Source organism: Harmonia axyridis, chromosome 6, assembly GCF_914767665.1.
Source record: "Harmonia axyridis chromosome 6, icHarAxyr1.1, whole genome shotgun sequence".
Lineage (NCBI taxonomy): Eukaryota > Metazoa > Arthropoda > Insecta > Coleoptera > Coccinellidae > Harmonia > Harmonia axyridis.
In genome coordinates, this window is record NC_059506.1 from 38186114 (window position 1) to 38210129 (window position 24016).

At 38.2% G+C, this 24016-nt stretch overlaps 1 protein-coding gene across 4 annotated transcripts in view; it reads right to left on the reverse strand.

Moving 5' to 3' along the window:
• Positions 1–13: 13 nt before the first annotated feature.
• The window catches only part of LOC123681900 (cGMP-dependent protein kinase, isozyme 2 forms cD4/T1/T3A/T3B), a 132056-nt gene continuing 108053 nt past the window's right edge, over positions 14–24016 (reverse strand). For 3 of the 4 annotated variants that reach the window (XM_045620252.1, XM_045620253.1, XM_045620251.1), the window contains exons 4-8: positions 2732–3188; positions 2322–2471; positions 1445–2004; positions 714–963; positions 14–627 (exon numbers count right to left, since the gene is read on the reverse strand). In XM_045620252.1, coding sequence (XP_045476208.1) covers positions 462–627; positions 714–963; positions 1445–2004; positions 2322–2471; positions 2732–3188 — 1583 coding nt within the window. In that variant the 3' untranslated portion in view covers positions 14–461. Of the gene's footprint in view, positions 628–713; positions 964–1444; positions 2005–2321; positions 2472–2731; positions 3189–20150; positions 21329–24016 lie in introns of all 4 variants that reach the window. The other variant, XM_045620250.1, reaches the window with a different exon arrangement.

Here is a 24016-nt window from a genome sequence, read left to right on the forward strand (position 1 = left end):
AATAAAAAAACCATTTAATTCAATAAATTTTATTAATCACTTAAAATATTCAATGTACAACATAAAGTATTCACAGAATTCCTAATAAAAGTATATTGCCATTAGTTCTCCATTTGGGTAACTTTTTAACCTCCTCAAATAACAATAATCACAAATATATATACATTCGTTTAAAAAAAAAACCTAGAGACATAAAAATATTAAAATTCAACTACTCAGAAGTTTGAAACATTAATGGCACCAAGGACTATATGCGATAAAAAAATAAACGAAAAAAATTGCAACTTTAAAAAAAAAATCGACGAAATATTGATCACTTATATAGGACGATACAGTAGAAAATGTTCACATTCCGATGGGAAATAAGACAGAGCGTTTCTTTCCTTCTTCTCCTGGACCACCATCGCGCAAGGCTAAATGGCACAGCCTTCTTTTAATATCAGAATTTGGACGTTATCCTTTCAAAAATCGGCGTCCCAACCGCTCACGTCATCGGGCGGAGGTGCGTCGCCATCTTGCGGATACTCATCAAAGTTCGATGTGTCGATTACCGAATTGACGTTTGGCAGGATTGGTGGCGTTAGTGTTCTTTCCGTTAGGCCTTCCCAGTTGAAACCGTCGAACCACCTGGAAAATAATAACAGAGTTTTAGAATTAATAAAATGTGCAAAAGTGGAATAGTAACAAGTGAAACAGCAGTGTATTTCACTCACTTGTGCTTTTGTATTTCGCTGATGCCTCCCTTCTGATAACCAAGTCGCTCTGCCGGGTTGTCCCTGCACAGCTTCTTTATCAAGGCCATTGCGTTCCTGGTGATGTTCCTTGGGAACTCGATGGCGTCTATACCTTTCAGGATGATATTGTACGTCTTCATCGGATCAGACCCAGTGAAGGGCGGAGTGCCGGTGAGGAGCTCGAACATCAATACACCTAGCGACCAATAGTCGGCGCTGATATCGTGACCTGCAAAAAGACCGTTTGGATTAGCGACAGAGAAGATATAGTGCTTCTAGAAGGGACCTTGTGGGACACCACTCGAGGTAAGGTACTGGTTGTAATTGTGAGAGAGTCTGGGTTGGGGTTGGCAAAGGAGAAGAATTTGAGGTTCGAGAAGGAGTCTTGTGGGATACCCTCTGGAGGTTATAGAGGTGGAGAAGAAGTCTACAGTTGCCTTGGTAACTTGGGAGTGTTATAATATCATAAGACATTGTAGAATTGAAGTATAGTAGCGGCTGGAGGACATAAGGAATTTGCATTCTGTGAATAGGACATGGAAAAAGCTGCACATACTGTGCAAGTGTTTACAGCTGGTCAGACTTCTGGGCAAGCCAGTTTGCCAAAATGATGATGAAGCAAAGTAAAAAAGAGGGTTTCACAATGGGCGAAGGCTCTCTAGCCATTTGACCTGATCTAATCTGGGTAGAGTAACCAAAGCGATACCAACCTTTGTTGAGTATAACCTCAGGAGCCACGTACTCTGGAGTGCCGCAGAAGGTCCACGTCTTCCTGCCGGTCTGCAGGCGTTTCGCGAAACCAAAGTCGACCAGCTTGATGTAGCCCTGCTCGTCTAGCAGCAGATTCTCCGGCTTAAGGTCCCGGTAGATGATGTTCCTGGAGTGGAGGTAGTCGAAAGCCTCGACCACGCAGGCGGTGTAGAACCTGGTGGTGGCATCGTCAAAATGTCCCCTGTCCCTGAGGACGGTCCACAGCTCGCCTCCGAGACAGCTTTCCATCAACATGTACAGGTACTTGCGATCCTTGAACGTTTTGAACAGTTTGACGATGAACTGGCAGTTTGCCTCTCCCATTATTTCCTTCTCGGACATGATGTGCTGCTGTTGGCGCGTCTCAACGATCTGCGCCTTTTTCATCTGTTTCAAGGCAAACGATCTGCCAGGGTCGCTGGTAATTTGCACCAGTTCGACGCGTCCGAACCCACCGACGCCCAGCGTTGTCAGGATCTTGAGGTCGGTCAGCCTGATGTTCGCGAACTCCTCGTTGATCCTGGAATTTCAGGAAAAAAAAATTAATCTGCTGCTAGAACATTGATTTGGAGTCGAATTATCCAACAAATATTACTATTATGCTTGATGTAGTCAAGAAAAATAATATAATAGGCTTCTTCAAGGTTCTGTTCTTGGTCTTTCCCTAATTACATTTCCTTGAAGAAGTTATTAAATAAGTTAAACTTTTTAAGAATTGAGTATAAAACGAGATACTTACGTCATCACTTCACGAGAGTGAGCATGCGGCGTACAAAATAGTAGTTAGTACATTTCATAAAGAGGTAAATCAAAGAAGTGTTACTTCTTACAACTTACCTAAGCCTCTCCAACCCTTCTTCATCCTTGTATTTGGTCTTGATCTCGTCCAAGTCAGAAATGAGCTGGTTGAAGGTTTCCTTATCGATGACCAAACATGAGCATCCACCTTCAGAGCATGCTATAATGTTGGCAGTCCGTAAATCATCCCTATAACATCAGAATCTCATCATTTATTTGGTCTACTTACATAGTTTAATTGAATGATTGAAGGAGAGTTTTGTTTAGCAATGGAAAGGAGAAAGAACATTGTGGAATATCCCACTAGGCAAGGGAGGTAAAAAATTGCAGTATTTGAGGCGTTTGAAAGAGAGTTTGGGTTAGCATAGTTGAAAAAGAGCCTAGTAAAATACCCTTGGAGGTGCTATGCAAGAAGTTGAAGGTTCAGTAGTGCCACCTGCGTAACTTACCCTTGCAAGGCTTTCTCCCCGAAGAAGTCTCCCTTCTCCAAGGTCCTGATGTATTTCTCCTCGACGTCGTTGCCGGTCTTCATGGTGACCTTAACCTTCCCCTTACTGATGATGAAGAAGGTGTCACCACGCGCCCCCTGCCTCACAATGTAGTCACCTTGGGCGTAGAACGTCTCTTCCAGTACATCCGAGATCTTGATCAGTGTGTCTTCCGGTAGGTTCTTGAAGATGGGCACGCTCTTCAAGAAGTCGGTGTATTCCGCCTGTCTGATGAGTCCTGTCCTCATCATAATCGTCTGGAAGCATTGTCGTTCGATTGCCCATAGCTTACAGTCGCTGGCTGCCTTGATGGTGGCGGTTCTTTGACAGTTGTACAAGATGGCTAGCTCGCCGAGGACCTTACCGCCTCTTATGGTGCTCAGGAATTTGTTGTCTCTGGATACCTCGACGGTTCCCTCTGTAAAGAGAAGAAGGGGGTTGTTAGAGAAAGGTGTTCCACATGGTTCAGTTCGTGGGTGGATAATGTTGTATGGTTTGTTATAAAAGGGCGACAGATAGCATATTGTTGTATTGCATCCGACTATGTCGAAGGTGGAAAAAGCATCGTTATCACATTTTTATGTTTCTGATCTGGGAGTTTCCTTTTCTAAAAGTTTTCGTACCGTCTACCTGTGCTTCAGCAAATTCTTGTATTAGCCTTAACTTCTACATTTCTTATTCGATTTTGATGGAATTTGGTATGAGTTTACTTTTGGTATCGTAGATAGTCCTATATGAATTTCAAAATTACCAGGTATGGTAGGCTATGTGCTGAGCGTGCGAAAACATAGAATTACTGGATCTTCATATCTTGCATTCAATTCTCTCGGCATTTTCCAATACCTTTTCGGTCTTTGCAATGCGAGTTCAAAATTTTGCTGATTCCAGATCGCGTTTTCAAACGACGTTTGGTATTTTTTCTAGCTTTCGTAGTTTTGAAAATGTCGAAAACAAATGTGAATAAAATTGGTGAAAATTGTACCTCTTCAAGAAACGTTATATCTCCGAAACTAGAGCTCATAGACCCCTCGAATATAAATGTTTTTCGTAGATTAAGAGTTGATATATCACATACTGAAATTTTAAATTTGTATCTTGACCCACTAGGATATGACATCCTGGCGAAAATGATAAAACATTTTCAGGGTATGGAAAATTCACGAAAAATTTTTCTGTCTATGGTTCGAAAATAAGAAAATTCCGAACCGTAGAATATAAGGCTGTTTGACGTTTTTCCGTATCTCTTGTGGTAGTCGAAATTTTCGAATCGAAAGTTGATGAAAAATCGGTAAAAATTGGACCTATACAAGAAAAGTTATAGCTCCGAAACAATAGGTCATAGACCCCTCAAATATAAAAGTTTTTTTATAATTTAGTAGTTAATCTATAATATAGAATAATTTCAAGTACGTATCTTGATTTACCGAGAAATAAAAATTTTTAGAAAATTATTAAAAAATTTTCGAAAATCATAGTTTGAGCGCGATAACATCTGGAATAATATATTGATCTTACAATTGACAGCATTCTCGTGAACAACGATACAAAATTGATGAGCGAAGTGGTAGAACGAGCTAGAATTTTAAATTTTTCGTGAAAAAAAAATTTTTTTTCAAGGTAAATTATCTATGAGTCAGTTTTTGATATAACGTTAGAAAAAAATACGCATTGATCCTTTTGATTCGAGAAACGGTTAAAAATCAAGGATAGAATCCCTAAAAGATCTTAAAAGATAAACGCCTTTGGGAGAATTTTTTTTTGGATCGAGTAAACCGGTTCACTTAAACTTTTCCAAACTGTCTATAGAATCCGAATCTGCCCGAAACAACAGGAAGTGACCGTCTAGGAACAAGAAACTAGAGTCCGAACAGAACGTCTTTATAATTAATACTAGAGCCCAACTTACACCGAAAAAAAATCAGAGCTATAAAGTGGCTTACTGATTGGATTCCCACGGTCTCTCCTCCTGCTGTTAGCCGGTCCGCTATCGAAGCCTGAAGACGATTAAAAAGGTCGAAAAGCGGGTTACTCGTACCGTAGATGCGTATTAATCTTCTTGTACAGAAACGCGAGCATTTCCTGCAATTATTTTGTTGTCTGATGATGGAGGAGATATTGGTATATGTATTGAACAGTTTTGTAATTATACACCCGCTGTCAGCTGCATCTATTGTGGTGAACATGGGAATCGAAATAGAGAGATTTACAGTGATATGAATGGAAAACAATGCGAATTTACACTTTGGTTTATTGTTCTTTTTTTACCACTGAATATTTCAAAATAATAATCAATATGAAGTGATACCTCAGAGTAATAAACATAGATAGAGGGAGCATATGTCTTTTTCAGTAAGCAAATTTTGTCCCCAACATGAACGATTGAATAATGATCTCTCAAAAGTTCTTAACTTCACAACATGGCTTTACTCATTTTATTTGGTAATCTACTTGGAATTTTCTATGGTTCTAACTACGTCATTAACACGAAATTTTGCAGGAATGTCTCATTCTTTATAAACGCACGTAATTTCAACTCATTCAAATCAGTCACTAAAATATTAGGTTTTATTAAGATGTCTAAAACACTGGTGTGGAGCTTACTCTTGAAAAACTTCAAGATTAAAGTGATGATTTCGTTGATTCGTCAATTCTTTGTATAGAGCCACCCTCAGAGCAACAAACATAGATAGAGGGAGCATATGTCATTTTCAGCAAGCAAGTTTTGTCCCCAACATTAGCTATTAAATTTGATATGAAGCGCGCAGACATGAAAACATATCAGTGATACGATATTTCACTCAATTCGCGAGTTTCTCCACAAAGAACGCACTTCTTATGTCCCATAGTGAATCAACGTTTCATATTAACTCAAAATATATTGAAACTAATGCTTAAATACTTCAGAAATTCAGAAAACAAACTTCAAGCGCGCCAAATGACGTGAAACAACCGATGACACTAGGAGAGCAAAAGTTGCCAAACCCTGGATTTCAGCAGGTAGATACAGGAAATAATAAATATTCTGCTTATTATAAATTCGACAATTAGGAAAAATATCGGATTCCAAATATTCAAATTTGTATATTTAATCGGGAATCACTTAAATAAATATATTTCATTCAATATAATATACATTCATAACGATATAGTAAAATTGTGGATTTGAAAATATATCACAATCCGACAACATAACCTAACCATGTTGGGGACATGTAAAAATTGCGTATACCCTCTCTATCTATGTTAATTACTCTATGGTGTAGTCGCAGTACTTGACGTATAAACTGTCAAAAGGAGGACACCGATCGTGCAAAAAAAATTAGCACTCAATTAGCGCTTAAAGCCTACTTTATACCGCTATACAGCAGAGTGTATGGATCCATTGTTCAGGTTAACATGCATCAATTATGCAAAGAACGTAGGTAAACTATTCGAGCCTGAAATAGTTTCCGTTTGATACATTTTGAAATAATCAAAGGAGAACAGAATCTGTTACAAGGTCTGTTGGCCAATATTGACTCTTCACTAGTGACTAACCGAGTACTCATTGATAAGACTAGAACGATGTCTGATGAGTTTCGGCAAGGTTTTCCTAAAAAAAAATTAGTAGGATATTACGAAAATGCAGTATAGCAACCGATTTTTGCTTGAATGAAGTTATTCTTGCAAATTGATGTTTATTGAGACCGTGAAGAGTGGATATTCGCATCTGAAAAGAAAGTAAAATATACAGAAGCAATTTCACCCAGCATTACGTTAGTGACGTCATTTGAATATGTAAACAATCGAGTGTCGTATGAGAAAGCAAATGTTTCCATTCAATCCTTTTCTTTTCGATGCAAAAAATAATTTATTATTGTCAATTAGTATTTTACTATAGCAATCTGTTTAAGATTACAATTCAATGTCCATAGTTTTCAATGATGTTTCTATAGAGAAATGTATCCATTCAAACTCTCAAAATAACTAGCATATTTTATTGAGGAAAATAACGAAACCAAACCACCAAACTCAAAGCAACGAAAATGCAAATCCAGTTTGCTCGACATCACGTGAAAATAGGACTAGTTTTTAGACTGTTTTTTTGTATATTCAACTCGATATTCAATAACATGTATTCTTCTGAAATAGCATGCATTCTTGGAAGTCTAATCTACGAGGATGTCAATGAATGCGACAACAATTTTTATACCGTTAATTAACATATTGCCTCGAAATTTTTACAGGTTTTCAGACCTATTGGAAAAATTCAACTTAATCACCAATTATTCTAGTGTTGTCTGGGATTATTCTTCGATCTCAGTTAATTTAATCAATTAATTAATCGATATTCGAGAGATTACTAGAGCATGCTTAAAAACTGAACGTACTGAATGAGTTAATTATACGGTCTTTTATAATTTGAAATTTCGAGGTTGTAAATCGTGAATGACCGTTTTTTTTTGGAAGTAATCTGAGCTCTTGTGTCACCGTCAATTAGCTGCTTAATTGAAGGAAATCTGAGGCAATCTCGAGGAATCATCTCGAATGAGACATTCGCAAATGATCACGCCGCGTAAAAGTTAGAAATTAAAGACTGTATTCTGCAATCGGACGATTGACACGAATTTTCCGATTTCACAACGTCTAATTCGAGCAAAAAATCGTTAGAAAGCTGTTGCGCTCGCGACACAAGGTCGATTTCTTGAATTTCTATATGTATAAGAAAAAGTCTTACTGTGAAGAAGCGAAAATAGGGTTAGGTTAGGTCTCAGAGTGATAAACATAGAAAGAGGGAGCATATGTCATTTTCAGTAAGCAAGTTTCGTCCCCAACATGAACTACCAAATTTGACATGAAGCGCGCGGAAATGAAAACATATCAGTGATACGATATTTCACTCAATTCGCGAGTTTCTCCACAAAGAACGCACTGCTTATGTCCCATAGTGAATCAACGTTTCATATCAACCCAAAACATATTGAAATAAATACCTAAATATATCAGAAATTCAGAAAACGAACTTAAAGCGCGCCAAACGACGTGAAACAACCGATGACACTTGGAGAGCAAAAGTTGCCAAACCTTGGATTTCAGCAGGTAGATACAGAAAATAATAAATATTCTGCTTATTATAAATTCGATAATTAGGAAAAATATCGGATTTCAAATATTCAAATTCGCATATTCAATCGGGAATCACTCAAATAAATATTTTTAATTCAATATAATATACATTCATAACGATATAGTAAAATTGTGGATTTGAAAATATATCACAATCCGACAACGTAACCTAACCATGTTGGGGACATGTAAAAATTGCGTATCTATGTTTATTACTCTATGGGTTAGGTCAACTCGAATGACATATCGACGACTTTTCTTCTGCTTGCGTGTCTGAAAGCGAAGAAACGCGTTGAAACAAGTGAAAACTCTTGTTTACACGAATCGTATAAGTTTTTCATGTCTAGAAATCGCCGAGAGAAACGATTTTCATATCCTTTGACCCCGCAACTTTCTAGGGCGATCTCAACTCGTTCAAACACTTAATTTCATCCGTTTCAACCTTACGCTTCGTGCAGACCCCGTAATGTTTCTAATCGTTTAACCAAACGTCGATTTTAATCGACGAAACGCCCATAAATTAGACGTTCCTTATAGTTCCTAGTCCATTCGAATGGTTATAATAGGATTTATCGAAATTTATGGGTAATAAAGTGCGAATTATGTTTTTCTATGATCGTACTTCCTATCCGGGTAGAATTGGCTTTAGTTTGAAGCGAAAACGGGACGCTTACGTCATCCTTAATTGGCCCGTTCTATGCTCCGTCTTACGCCTCGCGTGACAGCAATGTCACTTATAGAGTAATTTTGATTTATTGTGTTTGTACTAGAACCACCTAAACCGCTACCGAAAGTTAGGCTCAGTTCAATTGACGTTTAACCTCATAAAGAATTCGTTCAGTTTTCGTTGATCATCGAGCGTGATCAAATTCTATTGTGGACACAGAAAAAACGAAAGTCAATTACGTCTCGAGATGGATCACAGAGGCGATCCCCGGTATCTGGCGCTAATCAAGTAAACAATGCACTTCTGGGACTGTCAAATCAGCTTTCTTCCTCCTTATATCATTAAGTATGCAACTCAATGGTGACGCGGCCACAGAAAATAACGTCGGTTCTTCTCCCACGACTTTCGATTTCTAATCGAATAATACCGTGGTTTGCGGTACGCTCGAAACGCAGCCACCTTTATTGAATCGATGATTTTAATGAAGGAGATGAAAGCCCGACGCGAGATTACGTGTTAAATTGGATTTGATTCAATGTGTTCGATACAATAGGCGCGTTCGGTTAGATTAATTACGGGAATTCAATTACGCTACAGAGAGATAGAGAAAGAGAGAGAGAGATTGTCTTCGATGCATAGACGAAGATAAAAAGTTTTCCAAGGAGAGGATTCATTTTGATTATCTCGCTATCTGAACAGCTGTCATTTTTGAAGCTGCCATCTTTTGTCATTTGTCAACTAAAAACTACGACAATAGGTACTAAAAATGGAACTATACATGCTTCAACAACGAAAAAATGGTGAAAAATTTGCAGTTCTCAAAACTAAAGCACTTTTGGGTAGTCGTGAAGCACGTGACAATAGTAGAACTGGTGGAAACCTTTGAGATGTTGGGACTATTTGGTGATGTGAAGAGTCGAAAACGTGTGCGTCGCTCAAGAACAACGGAAAATATTGCTTCTGTAGGCCGTAGTGTTGACGAAAACTAAAGTGCAACTATAACGGTGGATGAATTGCGTTACCGAGTTATGATTTATGATTTTTTATGGCCTGAATTGGAAATTATTTTTGTGGATGACTTTTATTTTAAAAAATACGGCATTTTGTGCCACACAAATAATAAGTTTTGCCTGCCAACGAGCAAAGAGAATATTGATTCTTACCAGATAGGCGGAGCCCTTCGAAGTCTTATATTTTCTTAAACACGTCACCCAGAGAATCTTCTCTTGGTGAGGGTCAATCCTAAACCAAACGTAATTTGGTATTGCCAAGGCAGCCCACTTGGCAATAAGGTGAGATTTTCATCCCAAATTCTGGTTCTGCAGGGATTTTTCTTTTCGAACTGTTTTGTATTATGGTGTTACTTTCTCAGAATAAACTAGCATTATTATTTTCTTTTTAGGGCTTGGTGTTTGAAGAGAGGATAACCAAAAGGTCGAAGATAAGATCAGACTGGAAGGTCTTAGAGAATGGTTTTTAAAGCCTGGAGTTCAAAGACAGGATGATCGAAAGGTTGAAGGGAAGGAATTGATGGAAGGGTCTTAGAGCATGGTTTGACCCCTTTTGGGGTTGGGTCACTAAGGGATCTCCCGGAAGTCATTCCTAACTTTAGTCTTCGATGGACCATTAGCCTTAAATGCAAGACTTCAAAAATCATGAATGTGAGTATTTTCTTTTTTCTTTCTGAGCGATTTTGATGGAATAAGTATAACTGTAGGACACACAAGGTATAGTTTCTTCTTAATCTACAAAATAGTATTAGTTGCAAGCCATTTTGAAAATTCATTTCGATTGCATAGATGTTTTTTTCAATTATTAAGAAAATCCAATTTAATATCGATGTTATTTGGGCGAATGTAGAGAGTAATACTGCACTAATTTCGAACAAAACTGTACTTCTTACTTCCAAATTTTATTTATACAGTAGGAGCAAAGAAATAATTCTAATATACAGACCAACACGGAATCGGTTACGGAACCCTAAGGAGACGTTTCACATCCACAGATTTCTCTCAGTTCCTAATAAAGCTAGATTAAAATTGATTTATCTTTCACTTCGACCGCAGATGATTGACAGATGTCCAGTAGAAATGCGGACGGCTCGATAATAATTGATGAAATCCAACCAGATTTTTCGAGTAATTAATCGAGCAACAAGAATCACTCAATCGTTCGACGACTCGCCGCGACACTTAAAATAAGAAAAAGAAACGCCCTTCTATGAACCAGTATTTTTCGCGACGAAAGCCAGTTCGAACGCGGTCTGTGGTCCCGTCTATGAACCCCATCATCGGGCCGTAATTTTCTCGTGAGCCCGAGGCGGGATGGACGTAATTCTATGCCCACGGTGTGAGAAGACTTGTTCTCTCTGTGTTCGCGGAGATGCATAATTCATAGCCACCTGTTCGAAAAGCAAACAGGCTTAATTCTATACCGTACACTTAAAAGCTGATAACTTACAATTATCGAGCATTTTCGTGTCATTGCATGTTGTGGCGACGTCATAGGGGCATAGTGACCCGCAGACAGAACCATGAATGGCCCCTCTAGCGGTTAACAGCCTCCTATTCAGCTTCTAGAGAGATCCAACCGGTCGCGATGGTTGGTGTCTTCTTCTAACCTATCTTCGAGGATATCGAAAGTGCGAACGGACAGATGTAATGATGGAACAGCCAGTGGAGCGGAATGATTTCATTTTTTTTTTCACTTCGCCGACCATTAGATTTGCATTATCTATCATCTCGAGCAGCGCTTCGATTGATGGCGTGTTATTTCGAATAGTGATTTACGGTCCAGGACTGGAATAATGGTTTCTTCAAGTCTGTCGATCGATCTCTGGAGAAAAACACACCGTATACGTCTTCGCTGAATAACTCACTTTGAGTGGTGTGTCGGGCGAAAATCACTGTTATAAAAATAGCTATAAAAATAAAGCTGTATTGGCTACGATACGTCAGATGTTGTAGAAATGAAATCCTATTAGTTAAATGAAGAAAGTAGATAAAATTCTCTTTCCAACATCGTGTTGAGAGAAGGGAATTAAACGTTGAGTTAGCATTTTGTAAAGGGTGTTTTTTTAGAGCTATAGAACTTTAAATTGCAATAAAACAACGATGGATTATTCGATTGACATGAATTTTATTTATCCGCAAGATAATCTTGGGGCATTACATTTTAAATATGATTTCTGGCATATGACCGCCACGGCTGGCTCGGATGTAGTCCAATCTGGACGTCCAATTTTCGATGACTTTTTACAACATTTGTGGCCGTATATCGGCAATGTTGTCTTCCAAATGGTCAAGGGTTTGTGGCTTATCCGCATAGACCAATGACTTTACATAGCCCCACAGAAAGTAGTTTAGCGGTGTTAAATCACAAGATCTTGAAGGCCAATTCACAGGTCCAAAACGTGAAATTAGGCGGTCACCAAACGTGTCTTTCAATAAATCGATTCTGGCACGAGATGTGTGACATGTTGCTCCGTCTTGTTGGAACCACAGCTCCTGGACATTATGGTTGTTCAATTCAGGAATGACAAAGTTAGTAATCATGGCTCTATACCGATCACTATTGACTGTAGCGTTCTGACCATCATCGTTTTTGAAGAAGTACGGACCAATGATTCCACCAGCCCATAAAGCGCACCAAACAGTCAGTTTCTCTGGATGTAACGGTGTTTCGACATACACTTGAGGATTAGCTTCATTCCAAATGCCGCAGTTTTGTTTGCTGACGTAGCCATTCAACCAGAAGTGCGCTTCATCGCTAAACAAAATAAAATGGACGTAGTGCACGATACGTATTCCGGTAAGAACCGTTATTTTCGAAATAAAATTGCACTATTTGCAAGCGTTGTTCAGGTGTGAGTCTATTCATGATGAATTGCCAAACCAAACTGAGAATAAATCACTTGACAGCTGTTAAATCGGTCGCCATCTTGAACAGTAATGCCAACTTAAAGTTATATACCTCGAAAAAAAAAAACACCCTTCAGTTTCTAATTGAACTTTCACTATTTGTGGAAAGGAAGAGGGAATATGACCTTTAGGCGACATAACCATTAGTCGAATATTGCGCTTTTCTTAAAAAGCTTAGGTAGAGGACTAATAAGTATGCACATCACATTTTCAGAGACTCATTTCTCCGAAAACCCCGCCTCGGATGAAGTTCACATAAAGTTCACTTCCAGCGGCAGTCTCGGAAGCGAAAAAAAAATCCCAAGAGAGAAGGTCTTTTCCTACACGATGCGCAATCATAAACCCAGACTTGGTTACACTTGAAAGAGGCGCGAGTTCAAAGTTCACATAGAAATTCCGCGGTTACGACGGTTACGTCCATAGAAATCGAAAGTCGTGACGAAACGAACGCTCTATGATCGTTCGATAATTCCGCATAATCATGCATCGCCCCGCGAAAACAAAAGAAAGTGCGCGTTTTCACGCTGACCCCAGATCGGTCGATAGTAGGTACCTACGTACTTCTTCTCGTTGAAGAGATTTTACCCTCACGGCATCTAATCGCCTTAAACGTGGAGTGGCTTCTTCTCAAAAGCGTGGACTTTCATTTCCTTCTGGGTACTCTATGATTTCCAACTAATTAGCTGGAATCTCTGTGGATCGTCCGATCAAGGTCGTTGCACTTCTATGGATCCGTGATACCGTGTCTCTGAGCTTGGTGAGATTCGGCGCTCTTGTCTGTGTCACGTTGATGATAACGCTGCTATTCACAGAGTATACGCGGAACGTGTCGATTCCCTTCTGTGGCTCGTCCTTGACGCGAGTCTCATTTTCCATGAAATAATTAAAGGCGATGAAACTGAGCCACACATTGTGTTTCGTCTGTAAAAATACAGTGGCCGGTAGGTTAGTTTCCTTTATGAACTGTGCGTTGCAAGGCTACGTCGATTACATTGTCGTATATACATTACTCATCGAAAATTACAAAAAAATGTATATACGTATATATGATAATGACAATAATGGCAGGGTTGGTATTGAGGATGCTATCAGAGAAATTGCCGACACTGTGGTTGCGTCGACACAGATTTATGGTGTTCTTTCAGCGATTAATGATGAGTAGTCTTCATTGAGCACTTTATAGTTTGTTGATAAAGACGGAAATTCATTATAATTGGCTTCATGACCAACAAAAGAAGGATGATGTTATTCAAGCAATCTAGCAACAATGAGTATTGTCTGCTTTTTGTTATTTAACACCATTATTACAATCGTTATATGTTTATAACTAGTGGAACCAGTAGACGTTGTCTTGCCAAAAATTAAGCTTTTGTTTCGTTGGCACAATTGATATGATCATGTAATCATCATAAATTCCGCATTATTGATCGAATCTATATAATGGTTTATACAATATTCATTTTCTGCCAATTTTCATCAAGTTATTCGATCAGCAGCTAATATAATGTCTGTCAAATTGGAATTAACCTATATTCTGGAATTTAATCGATTGTCGACTGGAAAATTTGAAATTTTACCGTTTGCGATTCAACCATCGATTACAATTGCGGTAGTTCTTCTTCTTCGTTTGGAATAACAGCTGCTAAAATCGAGATAACCCTCCCTACTTATAAGTTCATGTCCATAAGACGCCTGGCGAGTTTCAAATTACATATGTGTAATCACGCGAATGCACAAACTTGAGATCCAATTTATCATTCTTCTACCGAAATTATTCGGCAACCTAAGCACAGAAGTGGACGTTTAGTGTTACATAACGAACGGAAATGATTATAAGAAGTATCATTTTCTAAATTACGAGTTTCAAATTGAAGAAACGATAGGAATTATACGAAGACGCTGAGGTTAGGAAAAAATGTGTATTACACAAGTGATGATACGAACAGAGCTCTAGCTGCAATCTCGTTATGTAAAAGATTCACTTCCTTCAAATAGGATATACTTATCTTAATATTCATGAGTTCGAGAGCATCGTTATTATAGGATTACTTCGAATAAATCGTTTGAGGTTGAGTGTGAACTTTCACTTTCATTCATTCGTAGTAAAAATTTAATAACAATAATTCGAAAACATTATTTGAAGACGCACGGCCGGTTTCTGAAAGGCCAATCAAAAAAAATCAACTTAACAGCTGTCATTTCTATGGTCAAGCGTCATTTGGGTTGCTGAAAGTAAGGTTAACTCCTTTTATTTGAACATTTTGCCAGTTAACACAGTGGTCAAATATTACTCGTGAATTGTACGAAAAGCGTCATTTTGGGTTTCTCAAACGCATTTTAATTGTTCTTTTCACGTTGAAAGCTTAAGATAACAAAGATTCGTTAATTTAAGACTGTACAACATTTCAGAAAACCAAATAAATTTGACAATTGTTAAGTAGAATGTAGTATTAGTTGAACAAAGATTTGATCAGTCTTTCAGAAATCGGAGGGGAATTTTCGAATTAGATTCTATGGTCTATTCGTAGTAGTCATACGTTCTATTAGTGTGACGTCACACACCGCCATTTTTGGTTCTCCTGTCAGTGTTCGGAATCCAAACAAATATATTGTCATTCAAATTAGTACGATGTCGTTGAAGGAATTGGCTTATTTTCATAAATAAGAGTATTTGAGGAACGATTTCAGTATTAATTTATAGACAGAAGGAACGAGGTTAATACAAGTAAGTTTGAATCCTGTATCATTCCCCAGATTTTGTAAAAAGCCATGTTTATTAGTTGAACTTCAAGTTCGAACTTACTGCCATTAATCTCATTCCTTCTGTCTATCAATAAATAGTAAAATCTTTCCTTAAATAATCTTATTTATCAAAATAAGCCAATTTTTTCAACGACAACGTACTAATTTGAACGACAATTTGTTTGTTTGGATTCCGAACATTGACAGGAGAACTGAAATGGCGGTGTGTGATGTCATCACTAATAGACAGTATTATCATAACATTGAACCCTCTAACTATGTGCCATTCAAATAGAGTTCTTATAATCTACATAAAAGCCGTACCTATTTTCTTGTTCGTTGACAGCAGCCCATTATGCCAATGAAAAGTGGAACGTGCACGTCGAGCTCGCTAATCATTGCCTAACCTAATTCGTGCCGAGCAGAATCACAGAAATCTCGCCCACGTCAAAAGTCATTGAACAATTTACGAATTCGGCAATCACGATCCTCGAAGTTGGCAGGCGTGTACCTCGTACTCTATGCCGCCCGTTGTTATCTGTGACCCACTGAGTAATGTTCTATGATTCAATCGGGGTCCAGGAGATCGCTTATTGATTCGATTTTGATTTTATCAGATCTAATTGGAGTGTTGCTATTTACACAGTCCGAAAATGGGTACGTCTCTGTATTTGATGGGCTAATTTGATATCTCATCGGCTCCGAAACGATCTTACTCGACAATGTATAGTTACGGTATGGAACGTGCCTCGGTCATAGAGCTGAAAATCTGTCGTTCTTTGTTGTTCAGTTCGAGGTCGCAGCGACACTCGAGATTTGTCTTCTGTCGCCCTCATATCCTCGGTGTTCTCGCTTTATGCAGGAATTTTTCAATATAAATCAGTTTATGGCTTAATTCGCGTCTAGTATTACCAGATCTCTTGACGAAATCGAAAGTAAGGCAATATAAAACCAGAGAATCGACCGCAACTGGTACAGTCGCCTTACAAGATATGTTCACCTTGTGAATATGAAATGCATTAAGTCTATTTTTACGTCGTTAAGTGGTTTTGTACCCGGCCCTCAGGTCTTTTGAAATCTTAATAAGTTCGTTTACAAATCACCGTTTCCTGATGATTAATATTCTTGGAAAATTGGACTTGCATCCTTTTCAGTTATTTGTTCTCGGCCGTCCACCACTCGACATGCAAATGAATCACAGACCTGTCTTCTTCGAAACGATCACGGTACAATGCCCATAGAATCAGATTCACAGAAATCACGTCGTTTATACGCTCTATTAGTGTGACGTCACACACCGCCATTTTTTGGTTCTCCTGTCAGTGTTCGGAATCCAAACAAATAAATTGTCATTCAAATTAGTACGGTGTCGTTGAAGGAATTGGCTTTTTTTCATAAATAAGAGTATTTGAGGAACGATTTCAGTATTAATTGATAGACAGAAGGAACGAGGTTAATACCAGTAAGTTTGAATCCTGTATCATTCCCCAGATTTTGTAAAAAGCCGTGTTTATTAGTTGAACTTCAAGTTCGAACTTACTGGCATTAATCTCGTTCCTTCTGTCTATCAATTAATAGTAAAATCGTTCCTTAAATAATATTATTTATCAAAATACGCCAATTTCTTCAACGACAACGTACTAATTTGAATGACAATTTGTTTGTTTGGATTCCGAACACTGACAGGAGAACCAAAAATGGCGGTGTGTGATGCCATCACTAATAGAGCGTATTATGAAACCGATGAAGGATTCCTCCATTTCGTTTACCGCCAAAGTAAGTGACGTAATTGAAAACGAATACCGAGGTTTGTTGAAAAAAAACGAGTAACTACATACGGAAATGGCGGAAACGAAGCTCGTGTTTGACATTGAAGAGCCCCGCTTCTCTGGTTTCAAGGTATGCGAGCAGGTATTTCACATCCTATCGTAACCATAGAAGTTTAATTGGTGTTAGATTGCGTCAGATCCTGAAACGCACGAAATGCGAAATTTGACGGTGGTGTTACAGTGTTACCAACCTGAATTTGTATGGAAATTACGTGTAAAAATGGGTAAATAATTGGTTTTAACCGATTTGCCAGAAAATATTCCTCGTAATCTTGTATCAGTCTCGTATTACGCAAATGACAGAGGTTTCAGCGTCTCAATATTCCGATCAGAGTTGCCAACTGTCAAATTCCCGATCCCTATCTCTAAATCACAGAAAACAATGTACGCCCGTACGTCGTTTCGCCTTATCAATAATGCATTCGATTTCCAAGACGTCGAAGACCCTATAGCTTTATTGAACCCGAGTAGGCCTGCTCCGGGTCCCCAGAATGAACAACCGTTGATCGCCATACGTGTGGGTGACCATAAAATCGTGGTTTCGCATCTTTATGCACCAATCCGCATGCCCATTAGCACGCAGTCTTTGTCGGACCACAGAATGGGTGGTGTCTGTGACATTAAACTGGCTGCATTCCGATTTATTGTTAACGGTCTCAACAGCTTGTTTTTTGTAATACCGTGATTTATTATGCGATATGCGATTTTGTGGTTGGATAAGTTTCAATCGAATCGGGGATTTTTTGATATCGAAATCGATTTCTTGCGTTAACAATGTTCAGATACGTGTTTATTACGTGTAGAGGTTAGGTGCCGTATACACGAGATGATTATGTGGTCTCGATATATCGGAGGAAAGTTGGCTCGTGGCCTCCTTGATTCAAAACATACAAATTTCGATTTGAATTTTAATTGGTGTTGCGTTAGTTTTGGTCGTTAATATTATTCATTGGAATTGTAGGCTCTTCCGGTACAGAATCGACAGCTCGGATTGGAATATTTGTAATAACACTTCTTACGATTATTGGAGGAGCAACTTTCCAACGATAAAGAGATGTTATTTTGTTTTAATGTTATTGATTAGTTGCCAAGTTTTTCGCCTTTTTTCGATACCATACAGCTAATTCTGACTAATCAATTGTCTAACACCCAATAAGTAACCTTTTCATCTTCTGTTGCAATAAGAATCAAGTTTTCCGGCACCGATATTCTCATCATTTTATCCTGAATCCCTTAAATACATATGGAACTGATAAATCGCGTTCATACTTTTGTATATTGACTAAAAGTCTATCAGTATCTGGTTTACAGATCCCTCAGATTAATAAACATACAAAGAAGGAGCATATGCCATTTTCAGTAAACGAATTTGGTCCTCAACATAAACTATCAAATTTGACATGAAGCGCGCGAAAATGAAAACATATCAGTGATACGATATTTCAATCAATTCGCAAGTTTCTCCACAAAGAACGCACCTCTTATGTCCCATAGCGAATCAATGTTTCTTATTAATTCAAAATATATTGTAATAGATATCTAAATATATCAGAAATTTAGAAAACAAACTTAAAGCGCGCCAAACGACGTGAAACAACCGATGACACTAGGAGAACAAAAGTTGCCAAACCTTGGATTTCAGCAGGTAGATACAGAAAATAATAAATATTTTGCTTATTATAAATTCGACAATTAGGAAAAATATCGGATTCCAAATATTCAAATTTGCATATTTAATCGGGAATCACTCAAATAAATATATTTCATTCAATATAATATACATTCATAACGATATAGTAAAATTATGGATTTGAAAATAAATCACAATCCGACAACGTAATCTAACCATGTTGGGGACATGTAAAAATTGCCTATACTCCCTCTACCTATGTTTATTACTCTATAGCAGATCTCGTTCAAATTATGAATTAGGTACCTACCTACCACACGCCATTTCAAATCAAATAGTCCACAATCTACAGTTCTCTATTATTACATATTTGTATCTGTATTTATACCTGTCAGACATTCAGAACATTCAAGTAAAGCCTGTTGGTTGAGTCCACATAAAGACTTAATTGGTACATCGAAGATCCTACGATCCCCCATATCTACAAAACCGATCTGAACGAAGGATGTTGTATTAAACGTTCAATATGATAGTACAATGCATGTCTCGCCACATACAATGGGTACTTTATAAAAAAAATTGTCGATGGGACAATTGGATATCTTCAAGGAGACCTCGCATCAGATAAGCCAGGGCGTTGCATTGTGCTCGAAACTCATCGAATAAACGATTAATCCTGTTTATATTCCCTTCAACCTGGTGAATCTTCATTATTGTCTCGAAGCCTCGATCGAGAACAAAAACGACGAAGGTTCGATGGTTTAAGTTACAATGTGTTGAATTTCCGAACGCGTCCCTACAAAGTCGTTTCTATGGCTTGATGCAAAGGTCAACTGCCCGTGAAATATCTGTGCTTAATTTGAGTCGATGAAAGCGTAACGGTTTAGAGTGCATCGAGTCGAAAGATCTGATCTAGATCGATGTCATTCGGAGGCCACGTTCGGTTCACGGATCACGGTTCAGGCATAGAAACGATAATAAAACGTCCATAGAAAATTTTAAAATTATAGGTTTTGAGAAGCGAATTCATTTGGGGAACGCATAGAGATCTACCGTTCTCTAATAAATGGTGTCAGTATAGGAAATGCTGTAGATCTACAGCAACAATAATTTAGATCCCTCCAAATGAAAATTGACCTGTTTTATGTGAGTCATCCTGTATAAACCTGATGTTATGTTCAAATTATCACCCTAGAACAATAAACAATTCGAAGAACCGCCATCATACAATCAAGTTATGAATGGCAATTCTCACCAATAAACTCGCTTAAGAAAAGTGTCGACTAATCTACCATAACGTTGAAGTAATGACGAAAATGCCACCTGGGTGAGGCTCACTAGAAATAATCTCAGTGCAATTACCGTAAAAAAGTTCAATGTTTTCACTGAGGATATAAATAATAACGATTTTTTTATAGTGAATAAAAAGTTAACATTCAACTTCGAAGGTGAAACGCGTATTTTTCTTCTAACGTAGATTTCTTACCTTTTTCCTTATCGTCAGTCTTCGAGATGCAGCCACCATCGAATTCACACTCGGAAACCGCATTTTCACTGATCAGATTTCCAGTTTTTCTTCTTCTTACACCGTAACTATGCACAGGCACTATGAGTTTAGGTCTAGGTATCAAAAAGTCGTTGGCACTCCCCTCTTTCACGCCACTGTTGGACCTCTTCGCTGGCTTCTTGACCACTTCGTCCCCTCCTTTATATATAGTGAAAATTTGGTTTTCGTCCAACCTGCCACTACTCGACGAAGATTTGGGCGAAGAAAATTGGCTGCTAGACGAAGTAGACTCGTACACTTTTGGTGGTATCCTCTGCCTAACCTTCTTGGTGTCGTAGAAGCCGCTGTCGTTCCTGTACAGGTCGGTGCCGGACTTGGCACCCTTGGTTTTTTTCACGTTTTCGTTTTTCTCCAGGTATTGGTTCTGTTCGTCTACCCAGTTGCTAACCCTTTCGTGGCAGACCTCGTCGGACTCTACGCCGCTGTCTTTCAGTTCCTTGGCGCACAGAGTAGACAGTTCTTTTTCGTACAGTTGGTCCAAAGGATTGGTGATGACCCTAACCTTTGCTGTTTCGTCGCTGTAACCGTTTGGTATTTCTGTATCGATCTCGTCGAATCTTACAGATTTTCTGTGGGATGATCGGCCCTCTTCGTTCTTCTTTGGGACTTTGGTCCGTGGTTTAGGTTTAGGACAATGCTTTTCTTCAGCTTGTTCTTTCTGGTCCGTTTGGAACTTCCTCATTTCTTCTTCTATATCCGAAACTGACTTGGCGTTGATTCTAGATAAGCATTTTTGACTGTGGTACTTCAGTCTGACGCTATCTTTGGCTAGTTTTCTGGGTAACGTGTATAAGTCCTCGTTTTTCAAGGACAACTCCTGGAGCATAGTCTGGTAAGGGCCAAGCTTGGCCGACAATGTGCCCTCCAAACTCTTGGCGCTGTATTTGTCCCACGAATTCTTACTGGAAGTGTTCGATAGGCTCTTCTGTGTATCCAGCCAGTTAGCTTCGTATTGCCTACCTCTTGTATAATTGGGGATGTCCATCTCTAACCACGACGGATCGTGGATGACAGCCTTTCCTGGATGATGCTTGATCTTCATCTTGCACTAGTTTAGTGTGGTACGCACGAAGACCATGTTAAAACTACAGCTGAAGCTGCAAATTACGTACAGTTAGGAAAGATGAGGTTCTTTCCGAGATGATTGCCAATTTTTGAGGATAAGATGCGAGAGAAGAAGAGAATATCGATTAGATGTTCTATGCTCTTGATTTATAAACATAGATAGTGGGAGTATACGCAATTTTGACATGTCTCCAACATGGTAAGATTACGTTGTCGGATTGTGATATATTTTCAAATCCACAATTTTACTATATCATTATGAATGTATATTATATACAATGAAATATATTTATTTGAGTGATTCTCGATTGAATATGCCAATTTGAATATTTGGAATCCGATATTTTTCCTAATTGTCGAATTTATAATAAGCAGAATATTTATTATTTCCTGTATCTACCTGCTGAAATCCGAGGTTTGGCAACTATTGCTCTCCTAGTGTTATCGGTTGTTTCACGTCGTTTGTTTGTTTTCTGAATTTATGATAATATATTCAGGTATTTATTTCGATAAATTTTGAGTTAATATGAACGTTGATTCACAATGGGACATAAGAAGTGCGTTCTTTGTGGAGAAACTCGGGAATTTAGTGAAATATAGTATCACTGATGTGTTTTCATTTCCACCCACTTCATGTCAAATTTGATAGTTCATGTTGGGGACAAAATTTGCTCACTGAAAATGACATATGCTCCCTCTATCTATGTTTATTACTCTGAGGCTGAACCCAACATACCTAATTCGACATACGTCACATCTGACAGGTTCTTACGTCTAACAAAACCATAGAGTCTCATGACAGATCAACTATAGAAGAACATAGAAACCATAAAAACAAAGTTTTCTTTTTTATTACTCTGAGATTTCTAGTTACTTTGATTTCGAACGTTTTGGTTGTGAAAAACGCTAAAGAGGGGTCAATTACCAACACACAATTACGAGTTTTTGTCATAAAATATTCTAATAATTCAGACCACAGATAATCCATAGTCTATGTTCATAACTATGACCGCGTTCACGACCCGATAGGTTCAACTGTTTCGCTGATTCCGGTAAATAGCGCGCTGCATTTGCGTTTTTCGAATATGATTTCCTGTCCTTTGACTTTGAGTCTTCAGGCGAGGCAATAACCTACTCTCTGAACAAAAGCCGAAATCATCGTTCGTTATCGGCCGTGTTCCGTAGGCATGAGGCGTTTCAGGACAGATTTATTCTGTCGTAAAGAGATGCATGTACGTTTTCTTTTCTCGTATAACTCGAGAATAACTTCAGGGTTCATTGTCCACGCTCAGTAAGGAACGGCGTATCCCGTTCTGTGTCGTGAATGATGACTCGGAGACGGTGGAGATTTTTGTGGTCGTCGACCCACATTTTCTATGCATGCAACGATGGGTTATCATTCATAGAAGAGCGTATCTGTGATATGTGTCACCTAACCATTTCGTAATGAAAAACGTAAACATTATTCGACATACGTCACATCTGACAGTTTCCTACGTCTTAACAAACCATAGAGGAACATGTCAGATCAGCCAGAAAAACATAGAAACCACAGAACCGAAGTTTTCTTCCTATTTCCTAGGTTTCAACCTTCGGCTGAACCCATAGAGTACTAAACATAGATAGAGGGAGTACATGCAATTTTTACATGTCCCCAACATGGTTAGGTTACGTTGTCGGATTGTGATATATTTTCAAATCCACAATTTTACTATATCAATATGAATGTATATTATATTGAATGAAATATTTTTATTCGAGAGATTCCTGATTGAATATGCAAATTTGAATATTTCGAACCCAATATTTTGGCTAATTATCGAATTTATAATAAGCAGAATATTTATTATTTTCTGTATCTACCTGCTGAAATCCAAGGTTTGGCAACTTTTGCTCTCCTAGTGTCATCGGTTGTTTCACGTCGTTTGGCGCGCTTGAAGTTTGTTTTCTGAATTTCTGATATATTTAGGTATTTATTTCAGTATATTTTGAGTTAATATGAAACGTTGATTCACTATGTGACATAGGAAGTGCGTTCTTTGTGGAGAAACTCGCGAATTGAGTGAAATATCGTATCACTGAAATGTTTTCATTTCCGCACGCTTCATGTCAAATTTGTTCAGGTTGGGGACAAATTTGCTTACTGAAAATGACGCATGCTCCCTCTATGTATGTTTATTACTCTGAGATCTATGCCAAATTTAAGTCAAATATCTTGTGAAGGAAAGGTGCCATCAGAAAAATATTTGTAAAAAAAATAATCAAACTTCAACACCCTGTATCTCGAAAACAAAGAGTTTGCGGTCCAATGTTTATAGAAATTGTTTTTCTAAAGATGATCCGAGGAATCTGTCATTGTTATATGTACCTTAAATTTAGGAGCACCCTGTATATTTCTCGATCACTCTGTTTTCCAAGTTCAATTTTAACGCGACCGTGCACTCGCTTAACAAGGAGAAAAGTGAAATTAATGGCTCATTATCCGCTATTTTAATACACATGTCCTATTTAGCATGAAAAAGGATGCTAACGGCAAGTTTTTGGTTCAAGAATTCAGGATCGTTGAATATGTATGGCTTCTAGAAAGCGCGAATAGACGTACATATTATGCTAGCGAAACATCGTTTGATCGAGGTGCTCAAAATTGGTTTCGAGTTCATTGAATGCGATTATTAGTCGATAATACCTCATAAATCTCACGTTTTCGAATATATAATTCG